This window comes from Pollachius pollachius (assembly GCF_949987615.1).
Source record: "Pollachius pollachius genome assembly, chromosome: 2".
In the NCBI taxonomy this organism is placed as follows: Eukaryota; Metazoa; Chordata; class Actinopteri; order Gadiformes; family Gadidae; genus Pollachius; species Pollachius pollachius.
The window spans coordinates 9,793,708-9,811,593 of NC_136935.1; the positions used below are offsets into that span (position 1 = coordinate 9,793,708).

Sequence of the window (17,886 nt, forward strand, 5' to 3'; positions counted from 1 at the left end):
TTTGTTGTTGTTGAAGAAGCTAAAAAAGAAATGTAAACGGTATGGCAACGCAAGGCCAAGTATCGTATGCCAAGCATTAGTCTAACAGTAGCTATTCATAAAATATCTTCGTATGAATGAATAGCCTTCAACTCCCAGTGTTCCTCATCGACGGCAAGCGAGAGTTTCCTATGTGGTGCAGCACGTTGTTGAGCAAAGCGCATGCTGTCCTGTGCCCTGCAAGTGTTTTGCGTTAGGGTACCACTCGCTTGGTTTTATACATCTGTAAGAAGCTACCCTTAAACATGTCTGATCAGGTGGCAACTATGTGCGATCAGCTTATTAAAGCTGTAAACGTGATGATGGATCCGGGAACAAACCAAATATACCGACTGGAGGCCCTAAAGGTAGCTTCATGTGTCTGAGATGCTCGTTAGCTGGCTAACGTTAGTGAACTGGTACTAGCGTTTATAGTAATGTGTGAAAAGAAGAAGCAAGTACCGGGGATGGAAGAAATGCTTGCTCTAGCTATTGGTTTAACGATGTAAACAATCAAACTGTTAACACGTCGATCAAATCAATAATAGCTGTTTTAGGGAGAATGTCAGCCTAATACTTAGCAGGCTATTTAGCATTTCCAGCTGTTCAATCAACCAGTGAAGCTGTTAGTGCAGAATATTGATGAAAGTTATTAAACATAACATGTTTTTTCTCCATAAAATACCTATCTGATTCAAACATCTAATTGTTAGTCGTCTTAGCCACAGCATGCAGAAAGGAACGACTCTCAAGATGTCCATATTTTCTTTCCATTTCAGTTTTGTGAAGAGTTCAAAGAATCCTGCGCGTTTTGTGTCCCTTGTGGCTTGCAACTTGCGGAGAAAACGCAAACATCTGTAGTGCGACATTTTGGCTTGCAAATATTGGAACACGTTATCAAGTGAGTAACCATAGTTTTTTTTATGTCAATTATGTATACAATCTTAAATCAATGCAGACACTTTTAGAGTTTTCATTCTTGTTTCACAGGTTCCGATGGAACGACATGCCACAGCCAGAGAAAGTCCAGTTGAAGAATTGTGCCATGCAACTATTGTCGACTGTAAGTCTTGCTTGGTAATACTGGCCGGTATTCCTAGCATCCCAAAAGGGCAATAACACTCTTGGCAAAGAAGGACATGCTGTACAACAAAAACGTTTTTTTTGTTTAAAAGAAAAGAGTAAAAAATACTTGTGGGCATTCTTGGTGTATCATTTTACGGTTGAGACAATTCTCTTACATCGAGATAAGACCCTCATTTTATCCTGGTATCGGCTTCAAAAACGTTGTCAGGAACCAAAGCGCATTGCACTCCGATACTTTGTACATGAAATTCTATACAAACCGCGGCCACACTGTTAATTATGTGTTTTGGGTGTTGCCAGGGAACCCTCTCCATTCTGGAGGAGGAGAGTCACATCAAGGACGTCCTCTCCCGCATCACGGTGGAGATGATCAAGAGGGAGTGGCCCCAGCACTGGCCGGACATGCTGAAGGAGATGGAGGCTCTCACCAGCCTCGGGGTGAGTGACTCGTGCACTATTTGCATAAGGTGATGTAATGTGTCACATGCAAATGCAGACCAAATATGGGCAATGTAAAACTCAAGCATGACCTATGCGAAGATGAAGGGTTTACAAATATATATTACGATGCCGTTAAAACTGCACGACGGAAGGGTTGGTTTAAAGCAAGAGGGAGATGCCCCAGGATGGACCCTTGATCCCCACAAGCATATGTGGTTGTTGCTCTGGTGCATGTTTTTTTACACAGGTTGAATGATCGGCAGTTTTGTTTTTAAAAAGAGAAAAAATGTGTGTTTGTACCTCTCTCGATAGTAAAAAAATAGTATTTAGAGGAGCAACTGTGTGACCGTAACAATTTCCCTCTTGCATGATGCGATTCTCTGGATCAATGACGGATGCTCTTCTGTTGTTCCTGTAGGAGTCCCAGACGGAGCTGGTGATGCTGATCCTGCTGCGGCTGGCAGAGGACGTCATCACCTTCCAGACGCTGCCCACCCAGCGCCGTCGGGACATCCAGCAGACCCTCACCCAGAACATGGACAACATCTTCAGCTTCATCCTGGCCATCCTGCAGATCAACGTGGACGACTACCGCAAACTGGTCAGTGGCACCGCTACTCACTGTCGTTCTCATACACACATTTATTTTTTGGTCATTTAACAGATGCTTTAATCCAAAGTGACTGACAAGTGAGGCTGATCATCATCCAAGCATGACCTATAGTTTGGGTAGCTAACAGAAAAAGATAAAGAAAATATTTAATTTGGTTGTCTGGACAGAGTGCAGCCATAGGAATCAGGAAAAACAAGGTTGGTAATTTATTTTATGGTGGTGCAATGTAGACAAACATGAATTGTTGGGTAATCGGGAGCAGTATACATAGCCAATTGGTGGAAGCTTTTTATCCAAGGTTTGAGTGGGTACATTCTAAGAATGGGGGGCGTACCCGGTGGGAAAATTAACCCCCTACCCCTGGTCATGCTCTGCCAGCACAGCTTGGAAGGTCCACATGTGATTTATCTCTAAATTGATTAATTTGCAACTATGGATTGTTACATTAAGTTTGCTCTTGTATATGTCCTTTTTATAAAAAAAAATGTTTACTTTTGTCTTGTCATCGGGCGTTTCAGAAAAGTATACCGGGCCAGGAATTGCAGGTAAACAAAGCTCTCAGTTTTCCTTTCTCCCTATTACAATATCATAAACATAGTTAGGACGCATTCATTGTTGTTGTTGTTGTTGTCGGCTGTGATGATAACCAATGGCAACTCGCCCGCCTTCCCTCCGTGTCCGCCTCCTCCCGTAGGCCAAGGCTCACTGCCGCGTCGCTGTGACAACGCTGAACACGCTGGCAGGCTACATCGACTGGATCGCCCTGGCACACATCACCAACGACAACTGCCGTCTGCTGGAGATGCTCTGTCTGCTGCTGAGCGAGGGCGAGCTGCAGCTGGAGGCCGTCGAGTGCCTGCTCATTGCCATCAGCCGCAAGGTGTGGGGGGGGGGCTGTGTGTGTGTGCGTGTGTGTGTGTGAGCGAGCCTTGCTGAGACATATTTTGTCCGTCTTCTTGACTGGAATGAGATTGCACGTTTCTTATATTGTCATTTTGGCGTATGTTTTTTCTCTAAAGCCAAGGCATTCATTGTGACACAGCTCTTTCGGGGTTTGGCTCCTTGCTCAGGGAGTCCATCAGACTAGGCTGGGACCTTTTTGACGTGAATATGCTACCCTCTATTTATGTGTCGTCTTTCTCCCCCAGGGAAAACTGGAGGACCGTAAGCCGCTAATGCTGCTGTTTGATGACCTCGCCATTAACTACATTCTCTCCGCAGCTCAGTGAGTACACACACACCCTGAAGGCCCGTCCTTGGTGGTGTGGCACATCATCGACTCATATTACACACAAAAACAACAAGAATGAAAGTACAAAGAAAATATATAAATGTATATAATTGTGTGTACAGAAATTCTTGCTCTGAATTATCATTGTGACCGAAAGAGGCGATCACCGTTGTCACTGCGATCAACCCTAAAACCCTGGGCATCCATAGTTACCATGCATATGTTTGTATTGCAGGTCAGCCGACGGCGCAGCCATATCTAACCAGCCCTCGCCGATGCAGTGAGTAGCTCCACCTGCAGACAGTAGCGCTATCTGCATACAGTGTTCATGCCAATGGCTGTAGTTTTAGGTCTAGGGGAACCCTTTGAACTTAGAAAGTTGTGTGTGTGTGTGTGTTGTAGGCCAGTGGAGAAGGTGGTTGTTGTGGAGCGACATTACGTCTTCCTCAAGAGGCTGTGCCAGGTTCTCTGTGCCCTGGGCAGTCAGGTGACCTCGCTAGTGGTGAGTATGTTCTGCGTTAGAGATGAGCAAAATCACATCCGCTGTACAGCACTTTAGAAAAAAATTATAAAATGCAAAGTTGGTATTTATTGCTTTAATATATTGTGTTTTTTGTTACAGGTCTTTAGTCTGTATATTTTGAAAGCCTGACAGCCGGATTTAGAATTGATGTGTCAGATTATTAAAAGCTCATTCTGATTCTGTATGCAACAGGTCGTGCCAGGCCCACAACAGCTGTACGAGTACAGCTTTGTGATTGGTATTAATGAATGACTTACTGAATGAATCTGTTCTCAGGGTTCAGACGTGGCAGTTGAAACACCTGCAAACCTCAACAAGTACATGGAGGCCATGCTGTCCTTTACTACACACCACAGCCAGGTGAGATGCCAAGTCCAATGCTTGCATAACGTTGTTGTCCTTGAGCCAGATTCCCTAACACATACCTGCTTTTCATTTACGTATATCGGAATGCTCACTAAGTTGCTCTGCATGAAGGCATCTGCTGAATGGAAAATGTGACGCCGACATTGTGTTCCTCTCCAGTTCTTGAAGTCATCCACCCAGATCATGTGGGGAACCCTCTTCAGACACGAGATCCTGTCCAAGGTGCCGGTGGTCGTGGAGATGTCTTTGAAATACCTTAAAACGACTAGGACCAACTTAATCAAGGTACGGATTGTCTGAATCTGTGCTACAATACCCTTGGTTTGCATCAATATGGAGAACAATAAAAAAAATATTATTATTTTTTATCAAATTGAATATGGATATTTTTCTTTCTTCCTTCCAGACGGGCTATCCCTCTAGGAATGACAGCCCGAGCTGTGAATACTCCCGAATGGACTTTGACAGCGATGAGGAGTTCGGCTCTTTCTTCAACTGTAAGTTTTGCTGTGGATTGCTTACATTTTGGTCAACTATTAGTAAACAGTCAATGATGCGTAAAGCAACACTAATTACTTCATTAGTTATCCAAATTCATCCTATTGAGTGTTGTACAACATTGGCAATCACATTACAACAAAAATGTAACAAAAAACATCTTGCCAAGGAACGTAATCAATCGAAAACTTTCATGGCCCATACAACGAGACATGAACAAATGGGTCTCGGATTCGGACAGGAAACCTCGGGGAATGACGTTGAACAAATGACTTGACAAGACGGCCAACAACCAACAGATAATGTGCGACAAACAACAACTGAGTATCGGTGAAAAGCGTAAGACCTCCTGGTGTTTCCGCAGTGTTCCGCAGCCAGCAGGGAGAGGTGGTGAGGAGTGCCTGTCGTCTGGTGCCCATGGAGGCCCTGGGGGACGCCGCAGAGTGGTTGGGCTACCAGCTGTCCAGTCCCATCATCACCGGGATCACTAACGGTACGTGCCCCCCCCCCCCCCCCCCTGTCTTCACTCAAGTGTGTTCTGAGACCGGCCGTCATTGGATTTTCTATGTCAACTGCTAATTAGTCCTTTAAGCCGACACCAAAGTATTTACGGTTCAAAAATAGTTTTTGTTGCTTTTGATCGATGAGCAGGTAGGGGTTACCGCTACGGGTAGAATGCGGGTAGGATGCAGACATTGAGGCCTCGACTTTTGTCCCTCTTGCCCCTAAAGGATCGTCCCTTGTGCAAGACTGTGCTTTTGTTTTTACTGCTGTGCTGGAATTGGTTGTGTGCCGTCCCTCTGTGGTCGATGACGTCAAGTGTGAAACCTGTTTATGTTTGCACTGTGGATTCCCTGGCGGACGAGGTAAGATGGGAGTCTTGCGGATATGCGGTCACTGACAGAAAAGTGAGCAGGAGTCGTTTTTCTTTTTCAAGTCCAGCTGCCTACTCGGATCATGCCATTTAGGCCCCGTTTACACAAAGGGAAAACGCAGATATTTCCACGCGGTTTGGCCTCTCATTTACACGAAAACCCTGTTTTTATCACAGAAAACGATTATATTTAAAAACTCTGGCCAAAGTGGAGATTTCTGGTAACGCCGGTTATGTGTTGTCGTGTCAACTGGGAGAAACAGGGTTTTAGGTTCTCAAGCGTCACATTATGCGCCAGAAAATGCTTGACGTCATGTGAGCGCCTGCTGTCTGTCCACACGAACGAATCTCGCGCCATATAGGGGAATTATTTGTTTATCAACACGGCGGATGCGCTCGCAGAATGATCGCAAAAAAGAAAATTTGTTTGACCGGTTGCCATGGTTATCTCCGTGTGGTTAATTTGCAGTTGCGGTGTTAATTAGCGATGTTGTCAGCTTACTATTACATTAAACTGTAATCAGAAAACGCGGTTTAATGCTATAGACCCTATAGTATCTGTGGTATAAAGGCTGGGACGAATTTCAAATTATAAATATGTGCACTTTATGTTGAAAGTATAGACTGTCGCGATTCCCAATGAAACGAATGGCGCGGCGATTATTCTTCAAAACGAGAGCCGGTAAATTGTGAAAAATGAATTCAACTGTTTTGAAAGGAACAGGAAGTCGCTCGTGTTATTCGTTGTTGTTCATTCCGAGGATTCTGATTGGCTTGCATGGCTTTATCCTTCTCCCTACACTGCCGCCCATAGGTTTGGCATAGTTATCATGGCGCTAAACAGCGTATTTATGCAGGTTGATGTAAATGACAACTTTTTTTAAAACGATGTGTGCACAATGTTATTTTTGAAAACGGAGGGGGGGAAATATTTGTTTCTCTAAATACCCTGCTATGTATAAACATGGCCTTAGATACAACTGTATAACTTAAATATTTTTTTACGTAGTTCTGAAAGACTTCTAAAAAACTGCAATTTAATACTTCTCAGAATTTGTACAACTTGCCTCTCACTCTAACACTGACTCCCTATCTGTCTTGGTCTTTATCTCTATCTATCTTTCTTGCTATTTCTTTTGCCCTCCTCAGCTGAAGGGCTGTGCTCCATTCTCTCTCCATCGGTGGTCCAATGGGATGCCATGACGGTCTTCACCGAGTGTGTTCTCGGTCAGACGTTCCGCAATCTCACTGGAGAGGTATCCATACCGTCTAAAACCTGGCATAGTCTATACAGAACGTGTACATACAACAATGTGTACTTTATTAATCCCATGTTTGCATATTTCGAGTGTCAGAGCAGTACATGACAGTAATGTTAATACAAAAGGATAATATATTCTTTGTAATATTAAACAGAAAGACAACTGAATGTTGATGCCTACACATTTAATGTTTTGTCATACTTATTGTTTTCTCTATTCGGTGTGCTTCTATATTACCTTTTAATGTCTCCTCCTTTTAAAAGGGGGTACCCATTTTGTCTACTCAAAGTAGACCAAAAGTGATTGCAGCGTGGATGCATGGTTGTGCTGGTCCACTGAAAGCCTGTCCCCCTCTATTACCCTCCTGTCTCCCCTCATGCAGAAGCTGCCCATCGACCAGGGTATTGAGCTCCTGCAGGCTGTGCTCAGCTATGAGACCAAAGACCCCCTCATCCTGTCCTGTGTGCTCACCAACATCTCCGCCCTCTTCCCCTTCGTGACACACAGACCCAACATCCTGCCCCAGGTCCTCACCAAGGTCAGCTTAGCCAATCATATTCCGTGGATTCAGTGAATGCTTTTATGCTTCTTTTTTTTTTTTTTACAATGACTTAATGTCATTAATGTGGTGGCAGGGGTTAGGCATTTTGCCCAAAGGTGCCTACATTGGGGAATCGAACCCAGGTCCTTTATCGCTGGGAGTCCAAAACGTCAGCCACTGCCCATAACACTATTCTGTTCCTTTTTTCAAGAATGTAAAATAATAATAAAAGCCGTTTTTTTGTTAACTTTGACCTAAAGTGCCATACAATTCTCCTAACCTTGGCGAAGGGGATGCCACGCCCCACTTGAGACAAACAGGACCACTAATTGAGCATTCTGTCATCATTGGGTCTATCTTTAGCATTCAGCCCCCTAGGGCACCCAGAGGAGCAACTGTGTGTATTTTGTATTGGATGTGCTAACCAAGCCCTGCGACCTTACTACTCAGGTGTTTGCAGCGATCGTATTCGACATCCCCCAAGGTGACAGCAAGGTGAGTGCTCCTTTTTTGTTCTGTGTGAACAAACTCCCCTCCTCACTGGTTAGGGTGCGGTTAAACTAACTACAGTTAAACTGATTGACCGTGTCTCTCTCCAGGCGCCCCGGACCAGGGCGGTGAAGAACGTGAGAAGACACGCCTGCTCCTCAATCATCAAGATGTGCCGAGACTACTCCCCATTCATTCTGGTGAGATAACATCTGGGACAGAATGATCTAAGGAGTTTTAAGCATTGGGAGTATCTGCTTTGCAATATGAATCGACCATGGAAGATTTATAGACAGGCGGGCGTAGTTATTTAGCATCCTCAAGCACAACGTCTGTTCAGAGTGGAGCAGAAACCATATCTTCTTCTGACTAATGCAGACTTTCAAGGCAGTCGAATATTGGCAAATGTTTGTTTTCATTATCGGATGGAAGTGTGGCTGTATCGTGATGCAATATATCCAATCTGTGTTGATTTCAGAATGAACGGTTAAGCTAATACTTGTATAGAACAAAGCTCATACGGAACTACGCTAAGGCCAATATAGAGACATATGCTCACGGTAATATGGACCAATGCTAATGTTAACTAATGCTAATCCGTGCCCACGCGTGTGGTCCCCGGTGGATTTCTGCCCTGCTGCAGCCGTGCTTCGACATGCTCTACGACTACGTGAAGAAGCTGTTTGCTGACGAGGCGCTGCTGATGCAGATGGAGAAGTGCGCTCTGATGGAGGCGCTGGTGCTCATCGGGAACCAGTTCAAGGACTACGCCAAACAGAAGGCCTTCCTGGAGGAGCTCATGGGCCCCGTGGTGGCACGCTGGACCTCCAACGAGACCAGCCAGTGAGTCTTTGGTGTATTGTTTTTATTTGGGGTAGGCAAGATACTTCTTATTCACATCTATATATATGTTTTGGATGATTCTGATTATTTTTGAATTTATATATATTCAGTTAATTCCTGTACTTTCTTCTATATAGTATCTTGGCATATCTTTTAGTCTTATGGTATTTGTAGTAGTGCTATTCTATGCACAAAGGTGAATTGTTTGGTTATTTGTTTATGCGGCTACTATGACTAGGCCGATTCTGACGCTCAAGATGGATTTTTATTAAGGTAGAAAAAGGAAATAAATCCAACTAGAAATGGTCCACCTGCCCAACCTGTCAAAGCTGTGAGGTTTTCAAAAGCAGGACACGATTTGATTCTATGAAAATTCCTAGATGGCACCGAGCCACATCAATAGTACAAGTGAATATATATATATATATATATATATATAGTTGCTGATATCACACAACACCTTCTCCCACGCTGCGCTCTGCCCCCCCCCGGGTCTCTCAGTGTGCTGTCTGACGCAGCCCTCTTCCTGTCCTACGTGGGGGCCGATCAGCTCAGTGAGCCGACCAAGGACACGGATGTGTATGGAAACAACAGGGTGCAGGTGAGCCAGGCCGCTTGTGCTCCATCTGTATTCGTGTGCGAGCCAACATGGAGGATGATGGCATTCGATGCATGCCTTTTACTTGATAACGATTCAAACGGCAAATGTTTCAATTGGATTTGTTCTTCAAACCAAATCCTTTTTTTTTGCTTATATTATTAACATTTTGTTTGATCAAGAACCCAACATTTACGATTATTCCATTTCATGCATTTACTTGGCATATTTGCTTTTAGAAATATTTAAACGGAAAATGTTAAAATTAGCAGAATGAAGCATTTATTCCATATTATTAATTCTATCCTCTCTGTTGCTGGAGGAGCCAAAATGGAGGAAGACACCATTGATGCGTTTCATTTGCATTCTCAATTTCTGTTGTACATTGTGACATACACGGTGTTCTTTTACTCCTGGCCCAGTTGAGTTACTGCCTCCAAGCCATGCTGGCGGTGGTGAAGAGATCGCGCTGGCCGGCCGACCTGGGCGAGGCCACAGCCGGAGGCTTCGTGGTGGGCTCCACCCCCTCTGGAGCCCCCCTCTTCAGTAACCCCTGCAGTAGCCTGGTGCTGGCCATGTTACCCAACGTGCTAACCCTCATCAGGTAGGCTAATGGAGCTACCTTGGCTGACTGCTTCCTATGTGCTCATGTGTAAGAGGCTGTTCTGGAGGGGGAAGGGACTCTGCTTGATTTATGGTTTTTACTATTAACTCATTAAGCAGGTGCTTTTATGCAAAGGGGTGTCAGATACATGTCATTAAGGACCAGGTAGGTGTTAGGGCATATGTCTTGCCTATAGGTTAGCTGTGGCTATTAGTGTTGAAGATTATTATTATTATTTTTTTATGTTATGATTCCTCTGTCCTTCCTACGTTAGAACCCAAAACAACCTCTTCACCCCAGAGAACCTCGCCCGTCTCAGTCCGGGCTACGCCAAGGCCTACGACCTCATCGATGTGGAGAAGAATTGTGTTTTAGGTGGGTGGTTTGCTTTCCTAAACTAACCCTGAATCACTTTATATTTTTGTGTATTATAACTAATTATTTAAAAGGGCTCTATCAAAGTAGCCTTAATTAAATCTCCTTAAACTGTCAAACTTTTTGAAGCAGTATGCATAATGCATCAAATAAGATGTGCTTTATTAATCCCAGACAGCAAATACAAGCTAATTTAAACTTGTTTGTTATTATGTTTTGTATTAAATTGAGGTATGTTGTTGTACGCTGTTGTATGTGCTCCTCCTTCAGTATATTGTGTATTTGTTTGCAGGTCTTCCCCATCCCCTGATAGACATCTATGACACTCCCGTGTACAAGGGCAACCTTGAGAGGATGCAGGGATTCTTCTGTACGCTCTACGATAACTGGTAACATTTCTTTTTATTTGCACTTAGCTAAACCATTAATGTTTGCATTTTTATTGGTTGATGGATGAATCCATTAACTGTTGCATTTCTATTCGTTGTCAGTTATCACATTCTGGGGAATGCTGGCCACTCACTGACGAGGGACTTCTACACCATTGATGGATTGGCCGAGAAATTAGTTGGATCCGCCTTCGTCTCCCTCGACCACGTGCCTGATCACAGATTCCGGCCGATCATTCATATCCTTACTTTTCAGTGGCATGGCTTCAGATTTTTGCCAGTTGTAATTGTATTTTTCCATACTTTAATGATAAATGCCTGGTTGTAGTGTTATCAAGAGCGAAGGAACAGAAAATGGTGGAAGTGATTATAGATGCTAACAAACTGCACTCAAATGATAGCTTGACGATCTTGCCTACGGTCCCTTTGGAAAAGGTGGGCTGTTTGGATGTTTTGTTTTGCAAATGTACAACACCTGTAGTCCTTAACGTGTTCCACGGTTGTTTGTGAAGCAGCTGGTGCTCTCCTGCCCTCCGGAGTACTACGAAAGCCTACTCTGCCCCCTAGTGGGGCCTCTGTTCACCTACATGCTGCAGGTGCTTATCCTCACTCTTTCTGCCAACCGCTGAATGGTTGAATCAGTCCACATTGTTAACTGTGTCTTTGTGTCTGTACCGCAGAGGCTCAACGTCAAGTGGCAGATCATTAACCAGAGGTCCTCTTCCAAGTAAGTTGCTCTGCAGGGATGCTCAGTCCATCATGAATGTCCACAGAAAGATCTTTCATATATCTGAAGGGTGAAGATATAGGTGGCTAGGCAAAAATTGGAATTTAAATCAGGTTCTTTTAAATCCCAATTTAAAAATGACAACAAAAAAATACGTATTTACGTAATGTTGAGTCGTAGAAATAGACATAAAAGTAAAAACTATTATTGACTTAACAGTTGCGGTAGACATTATTTTCATTTAATCCTTTTAGCAGATACTTTAATCCAAAGGGAACAAGTGAGGCTAAAAGCGATCACCTCAAAGCAAACTAAATAGAAGTAGCTACATCATTGACCGTATATGCTACGTTACTGGAGCTAATTGTTTATTTGGTGGTCTAAATGACTGGTGTCTGTCACTAATGCATGGTCTCCTGCTTAGTGGGGAGGAGGAGGAGGAGGCAGTGTGTGAGGAAAGTCAGGTGACCCAGGAGATGCTGGAGGAGCAGCTGGTCAGACTGGTCACCAGAGAGGTGCTTGACCTTCTCAGTAAGTACAACAGTTTTTATTTTACTACTAAAGTATTGTTTGTTGACCAAATGCAGAGCTGACCGAAGAGAGACTAGCTGAGGAAGTTGGCAAATATGTATAAAACGTATCCACATCTTCATGTTATGAAGACCCCCATTTCACAGAATTTGATGCTAGAAACAATTCAGCAGCCTTTGCAATGCAATGAATAACTTACTTAATATACCCTTCATAATGAAACTTCTATTGGAAAAGTGTAATGGTTAGATTTCGGCAAGTAAAACCAATTATTAAAAGGGTATAAAGTCTAGCACGGTTGGTGAAGAAAAGGCCCCACCATTCACTAATGGCCATGCAATGAAATTTCAATCACTTCTAAGACATACCAATTTTCACCTACGGGTTTTTATCTTTCACTCTTTTGGAGGGCAAGGAGTGCAAACATTTGCAGTATGTTTCGTACTCTTTGAACTTTGCTATCACACACTTCTGAAAACAAAGCGACTGCATGGCCTTTAAAGAACACTGAAGAACTGTACAATGGATTATATGACCTTTCTAAACAGATGTTGCGTAATACTCGTCGCACAAGCCTTAAATCTATACCAACTTACCTGGGGTTTAGGGGAAACACAAAGAAGAGTTGTATTGGTATTTAAAATCCCTTCCCCTGCCCTTCTCTTAGCTGTGAGCTTTATTTCCAAGAGGGTGCACGAGCCTGCAGGCAACAAGGACGACGGAGAAGGTAGGCCCCGTGGTGAAGGACTCTCTGCCCTGCAGGTAGTGTCGACCTCCTGGTGACTCGGTACGCTATGATTGTTCTTTTTGTGGGCAGAAGAAGAGATGATGACAGACCTGGTGCAGACAGCGGTGTCCGGTCAGCCTGCGGAGGATCTGACTGAGCTGGGGAAGTGTATTCTCAAACACGAGGTGAGCATATGTCTCCTCACAACCTCTAGGGTCGGGTACCCAAACCCGGTGTGAAACAGGCCTGGGGCTGAGTTATGACCCACCGTAGTGTCGATAAGCTCTGACAGTCCCGATGTTGCTATTATTATTTGAGAAATTAAAAAAAACATTTTCTTTTACTTTAGGATAAATAAACCTTGCTGGTTATAGACCTCACATATCACAGGATGGTTAAGAAGCCAAGCCTCTCGGGTCTGAATTATCTCACACCCATAAAAGTTGATACGCTCTGGATGTTCTGGATGCAAGATGGCCAGAAAAAACAGAAATGCTGATTTACCTACAGAATTCTCTTAAATAAGGTTTGAGGCCATTTTGCGGCCAAGCTGCATACATCCCCTATTCGTGTTACTCTATTCCGCTGTCTTCTTTTTTTTGTTTATTGATTGATTTTGTTTTGGTTCTACATTTTCACTTTCACAATAGTATAGAATCTATAATAGTTATTTATTCAAAACATTCTAAGCTTCTGCTGCTTCTGCTGAAGAAAGATGTCTTGTTCTTAATTTGTCATTGTCTTCTTCTAAAATAACCGATAAGAGTATTGTGGTTAAAGTCCTGTATCGATAAGGCTGCTAGTATCATTAAAACCTTAACGATACCCATCCCTCCACAACAACCACAAGAGCACATCCCTAGCCTTAGCCTTAGGCTTAGATTACCACATTACGCTAGATCAATGTTTAAGATGCATCTTAAGCGTCTTCCTTACACCAAGTGAACATTTTCCACCACAGAAAACGCCCATCTTCCTTTGCAGTTTGGATGGGCAAAATGCATGTTTCTGAAAACGATGACAAAATTGGGATCAGACGCAGACTTCGGTGGCCAACTAGAGAAGTCGAGACATGTCTTGACCGCACGATATGTGTACCAATGAGTAGTTTGTCACTCTGTTAAACTCGAGTTCAGCCGCTGGTCACTTCTTACCTCTTTCCCCCTTGCTCTGAAGGACATCTACATGAACCTGCTGACCATCTCGTTCGTGGCACTGTCGTGGAAGGACACCAACATCTGCCACCGAACCGCCTCCATGATCTGCTGGAACTTGCTTAGACAGGTAGAACACGTCTAGACCAGTGAACTGTCTCTATATATCCCTTCATCACAGTGACAGTGACAGTCTCAAAGGGCTTCACTGCCCCCCCCACCCCAAGCCCCCTCTAAAGGGCATGGGAAGAATCCTGAGAAGGAACATGGAAGACGGATCCTTCCTTCCAGGGATAGTTAGCGAGTTCTGTACTATGTTTACCAGACATTTAGTTTAGTAAGAAATCTGTAGTGGTAATATAGGTATTTTTTTTTTTTATAGTTATACTTTAGTTACCAAAAACAAGAATAAAAGGCAAGAGAGCAACACTAGCCAATCGACAAGACAACAATCGACATCATGATCACGACAACAAGAACTTGTGCGCTAACTACATCAAAAGAAAATGTTCATTGTCTTTTTGATAGTTGTTCAAATGATTGTCTCGTACAAATTTGTGTGTGTGTGCGTGTGTGCGTGCGCGTAGGTCGTCGGGGGCAACCTCCTCCCAGACGCGGCCACATGGTTCCTCATCAGCACCCTGAAGGGCCTGCAGCTCCACGGGCAGCACGAGGTGTGCTGTGCCACCCTCACCCTGCTGGCCATGCTCATCTACGAGAACCTGGTGAGAGCTCCAACACCAACGGCACCACGTGGTGATCCCATTGAAAGACTTTGGCCGTTGAGCACAGCCTTGACGGTTAATTTGTGGATTTAAATGTTTTGTTTATCACCCTGGCTAAACGCAACCCGTAGAGTTTCACTGTGTCCGGCCCACGGACAGAGTTGTTCTCGTCCAAGAGAAGGTTAAGCGGGGGGTGGGATTCATTTCGTAGACAATATTTCTTACAACCTTCCTGCACATCGACGGTGCTGAAAATAATCACAAATGTGTCGTAGCCATGGGGATAACATGGAGCCCGCCTTCTTCCCACAACTCCAAAACACATTTTTTATAAACCGTGTTCTCTTCAGAAGTCTGGGCCGCTGTGAAAACATGGTGGCGTAACATGGTGTGCTCTGTGGAAGGGGACCCGCTCTCTTTGGAGAAAAGGGCTCATTCTGAGATGACGAAAACGTGATTCTTACCTTCAGGGGATTTTAAACTCATCAAAACGTGCATCTGAAAATAATATTAAATTACAGTTAAATTCAAAACTCTGTTCCACTAGAAACCACTCAATTCTACACAATGCACCTTGAAGGACCTTTCCAATTAAACTCTTTTTCTGCTCTTTTTCCGCCCACTAGCGGCCGCGCTATGCAGAGCTACGAGCAGTGATGAGCCAGATCCCAGACATCAACATGGAGGCACTCGATCAGTATGACCATCGGCTCCTGGACCCCAAAGCCCAGAAGTTCGGAGACAAGAAAAGAAAAGACCAGTTCAAAAAGCTCATTGCAGGCACCATCGGGGTAATGTGACTCGTGTTTGCCACTAGGGGGCATCGTTGCTCTTACAATGGCCACCAAAGACTGCTGAGTCAATGCATGTCAGGAACAATGGTTGCTGAAATCCCTCAGTAATATTAGACTAGAGAAAAGTGCATTATCTCTGTTGAGTAATTGTAAGGGTTTAAGAAGATGAGGATTATATAACATGGCCCCTAGTCTGACCCAATGCGCTACTTTTACCGATTGATCTCCCCCACTAACCATTTGCATTCGTATTCTTGGTTGCAGCCAGCCACTGGTCCATCAGGCGCCTGTTCTTCCCCTTTTTGACTGCTAAAAACAATCCACCCAATCACAGCCAAAGGACCTACAGATTGGATTGCCGAAAGTATATTTAGCTGAGCATTCTTTAGCTCTTAGGAGTCCGAGTGAAATATCTAGGAAAACCGTTGGACCATTTGGAGCGGTCTGTGTGCAAGAACAGATGTTGGTGTAGAATTATGCAGCGAGTGCAGAGCGAGGTCCTCTGCTAGAGAGACACCTCGGAGCCCAAGGCCTCTTGTTTAGCGTTGAGCCGGACAATGCACATCGTTCATGTATCAGTATAGGAACACAAGTGGCCATTAAAGCGGAGCTGTGTTCGCTTATATAATGTACAAATACGATATGTATGTAGAATCAGGGAATTCCTCCACAAGCTCCAATACCACTTAAACAGCGTTCTATCGCAAAAATATTTTTGCTCCCAAATCCATAGATAGGCCTCCTACATTAACAGGGATATTTGGTTCTTCATTACAATCGGTTGCAGCTCTTTGTTAACTAACTTCCCCGTCCCTGTTTTGGCCCCGTTGCTTCCTCTCACAGAAAGCGCTGTGCGAGCAGTTCAGGAAGGAGGTCCACATCCGCAACCTGCCGTCACTGTTCAAGAAGCCCAAGCCTGAGAGAGACCTTCTGGCCACCGAGGCGCTGGGCTTGGAGGCCCTCTTCTCCCCCCAGCGGGCCAGTGTGTAGTGTGTGTAGTGTGTGTGTGTGTGTGTGTGTGTGTGTGTGTGTGTGTGTGGGCAAAAATCCTCCTGCCCCCTCTCCTCCTCCACCCCCTACTGCTGCTGGCCAGTCAAACAGCCACCCCACGTGTAGAGGCCCCCACCAGGGACCCCTCTATCATAGACACCACAACGGGGGTATGATACCTCGTTAAAATTTCCATTCTCATTTGTATTTTTTTTTCTATTTTTGTTTTACACTTTTTTCTTTTCTTCGATACTTCTAGTTTTTGGACGTGTTTGATCCGGTATGGGTCATGCTGTTTTAGTTGGGCTATTTTGTCTTTTTTTTTATTATTATTCGTACTTTTAATCCCATGTTGCTAACGGAGATAATTGTTCTGGCTTGCGTCGTGTGTCACGGTGTTATTTATTTGTGTGATTTATTTCATCCAAATTCCGATTTTTGCTAAACCTAATTGGTCACGAAATAATGACACTTTGTTGGTTTTAGGAGACAATTGCTGCTGTTAACCATCTAATAAGTGTCTGCTGTTTTTATAATCATACAATACTTATTATACTTTACAGTTATTGACAACAAATATGCTAGTATCAAGACGGCCGCTGAGTGAATGATGGCCATTGCTCATTTTGACCGACTCGCAAATCTGTGTTTTTGAGGATTTTAAAGTTCAGGTAAAACTGATGAAACTACGTTGGAAACTACGCTTGACACATTCAAAAAAGCTCTATTGCATCATGAGGTTGAAATTGTGTTTTTAATGTGAGGGACTGTACATTTTTCGTCTGTAAAGATAACCAATGTGGCTATTTGGATTTATTGAAAGTGCTGTGTTTTCCCTGCACATTAAAATGTCTGAATTGTTGTTTTCTTTTACATTCAATAGCGAGATTCATAACCAGTTTGTACCAAAACAAAACACTATACATATCAGCCATTAACCTTCTGCACTGCTGGAAACCAGTTTGGAACCAGAATTGGTTTCAGATCGCTACTTTCCTACATGTTAATATAATAAATGGTTAGTTTGATCATAAAACATATAAGGGTGGACTTTACAATAAATCGTGAGTTAGTAACATATACTTTCAATTTGAAGTCAATGTTTTCAGAAATTAAATGAACATGCATTTATATTCCTTTGTTTAAGGGATTGTATTGAATGTTTTTTCTTTTACATTGTGCTCTAATTGAGTAGACATTGGAATGCACTTTGTGTTTTTTCTAGATGTTCATTTAAAATCAAAGATTCCTTCAGGTTCCCTGTCATCAAGGCTTTTATATAGAATATGAAATGACATCCTAGTTCATTAGTACAGCTTTTTCAGGAATAAGAAATGATCCAAGAAGTTTGTTAACATGGCAGAAACAGAAGTTGTCTATTGTATATATGGGGAAATGTTTAACGTGTAGTGATGTTTATATTTGCCATTTCCAAATAAAACAATTCAAGCCCTGTCAAAGGCTTCCATTGGTGCATTTGCATTTCT

General features: G+C 43.5%; 1 protein-coding gene across 2 annotated transcripts; it reads left to right on the forward strand.

Annotated features, from left to right (window-relative positions):
- The first annotated feature begins 237 nt into the window (after positions 1-237).
- On the forward strand, positions 238-17,786 carry xpo5 (exportin 5). Of its 2 annotated transcripts, none has more exons than XM_079730514.1 (33): positions 238-386; positions 798-919; positions 1,009-1,081; positions 1,405-1,542; positions 1,964-2,146; positions 2,677-2,703; positions 2,853-3,038; positions 3,307-3,383; positions 3,625-3,669; positions 3,792-3,891; positions 4,189-4,272; positions 4,438-4,563; positions 4,685-4,775; positions 5,141-5,269; positions 6,800-6,906; positions 7,295-7,450; positions 7,904-7,948; positions 8,053-8,142; positions 8,586-8,785; positions 9,287-9,386; positions 9,806-9,987; positions 10,262-10,362; positions 10,655-10,751; positions 10,854-10,989; positions 11,249-11,347; positions 11,432-11,478; positions 11,903-12,009; positions 12,677-12,736; positions 12,827-12,921; positions 13,913-14,020; positions 14,478-14,615; positions 15,242-15,406; positions 16,253-17,786. In XM_079730514.1, exons 1-33 carry the CDS (start codon positions 285-287, stop codon positions 16,397-16,399), a joined length of 3,663 nt encoding a protein of 1,220 aa, XP_079586640.1. In that variant the 5' UTR covers positions 238-284; the 3' UTR covers positions 16,400-17,786. The 2 variants fall into 2 exon arrangements, with proteins under 2 accessions (XP_079586640.1, XP_079586641.1); XM_079730515.1 differs by having other exon boundaries at positions 12,830-12,921.
- The last annotated feature ends 100 nt before the right edge of the window (positions 17,787-17,886 follow it).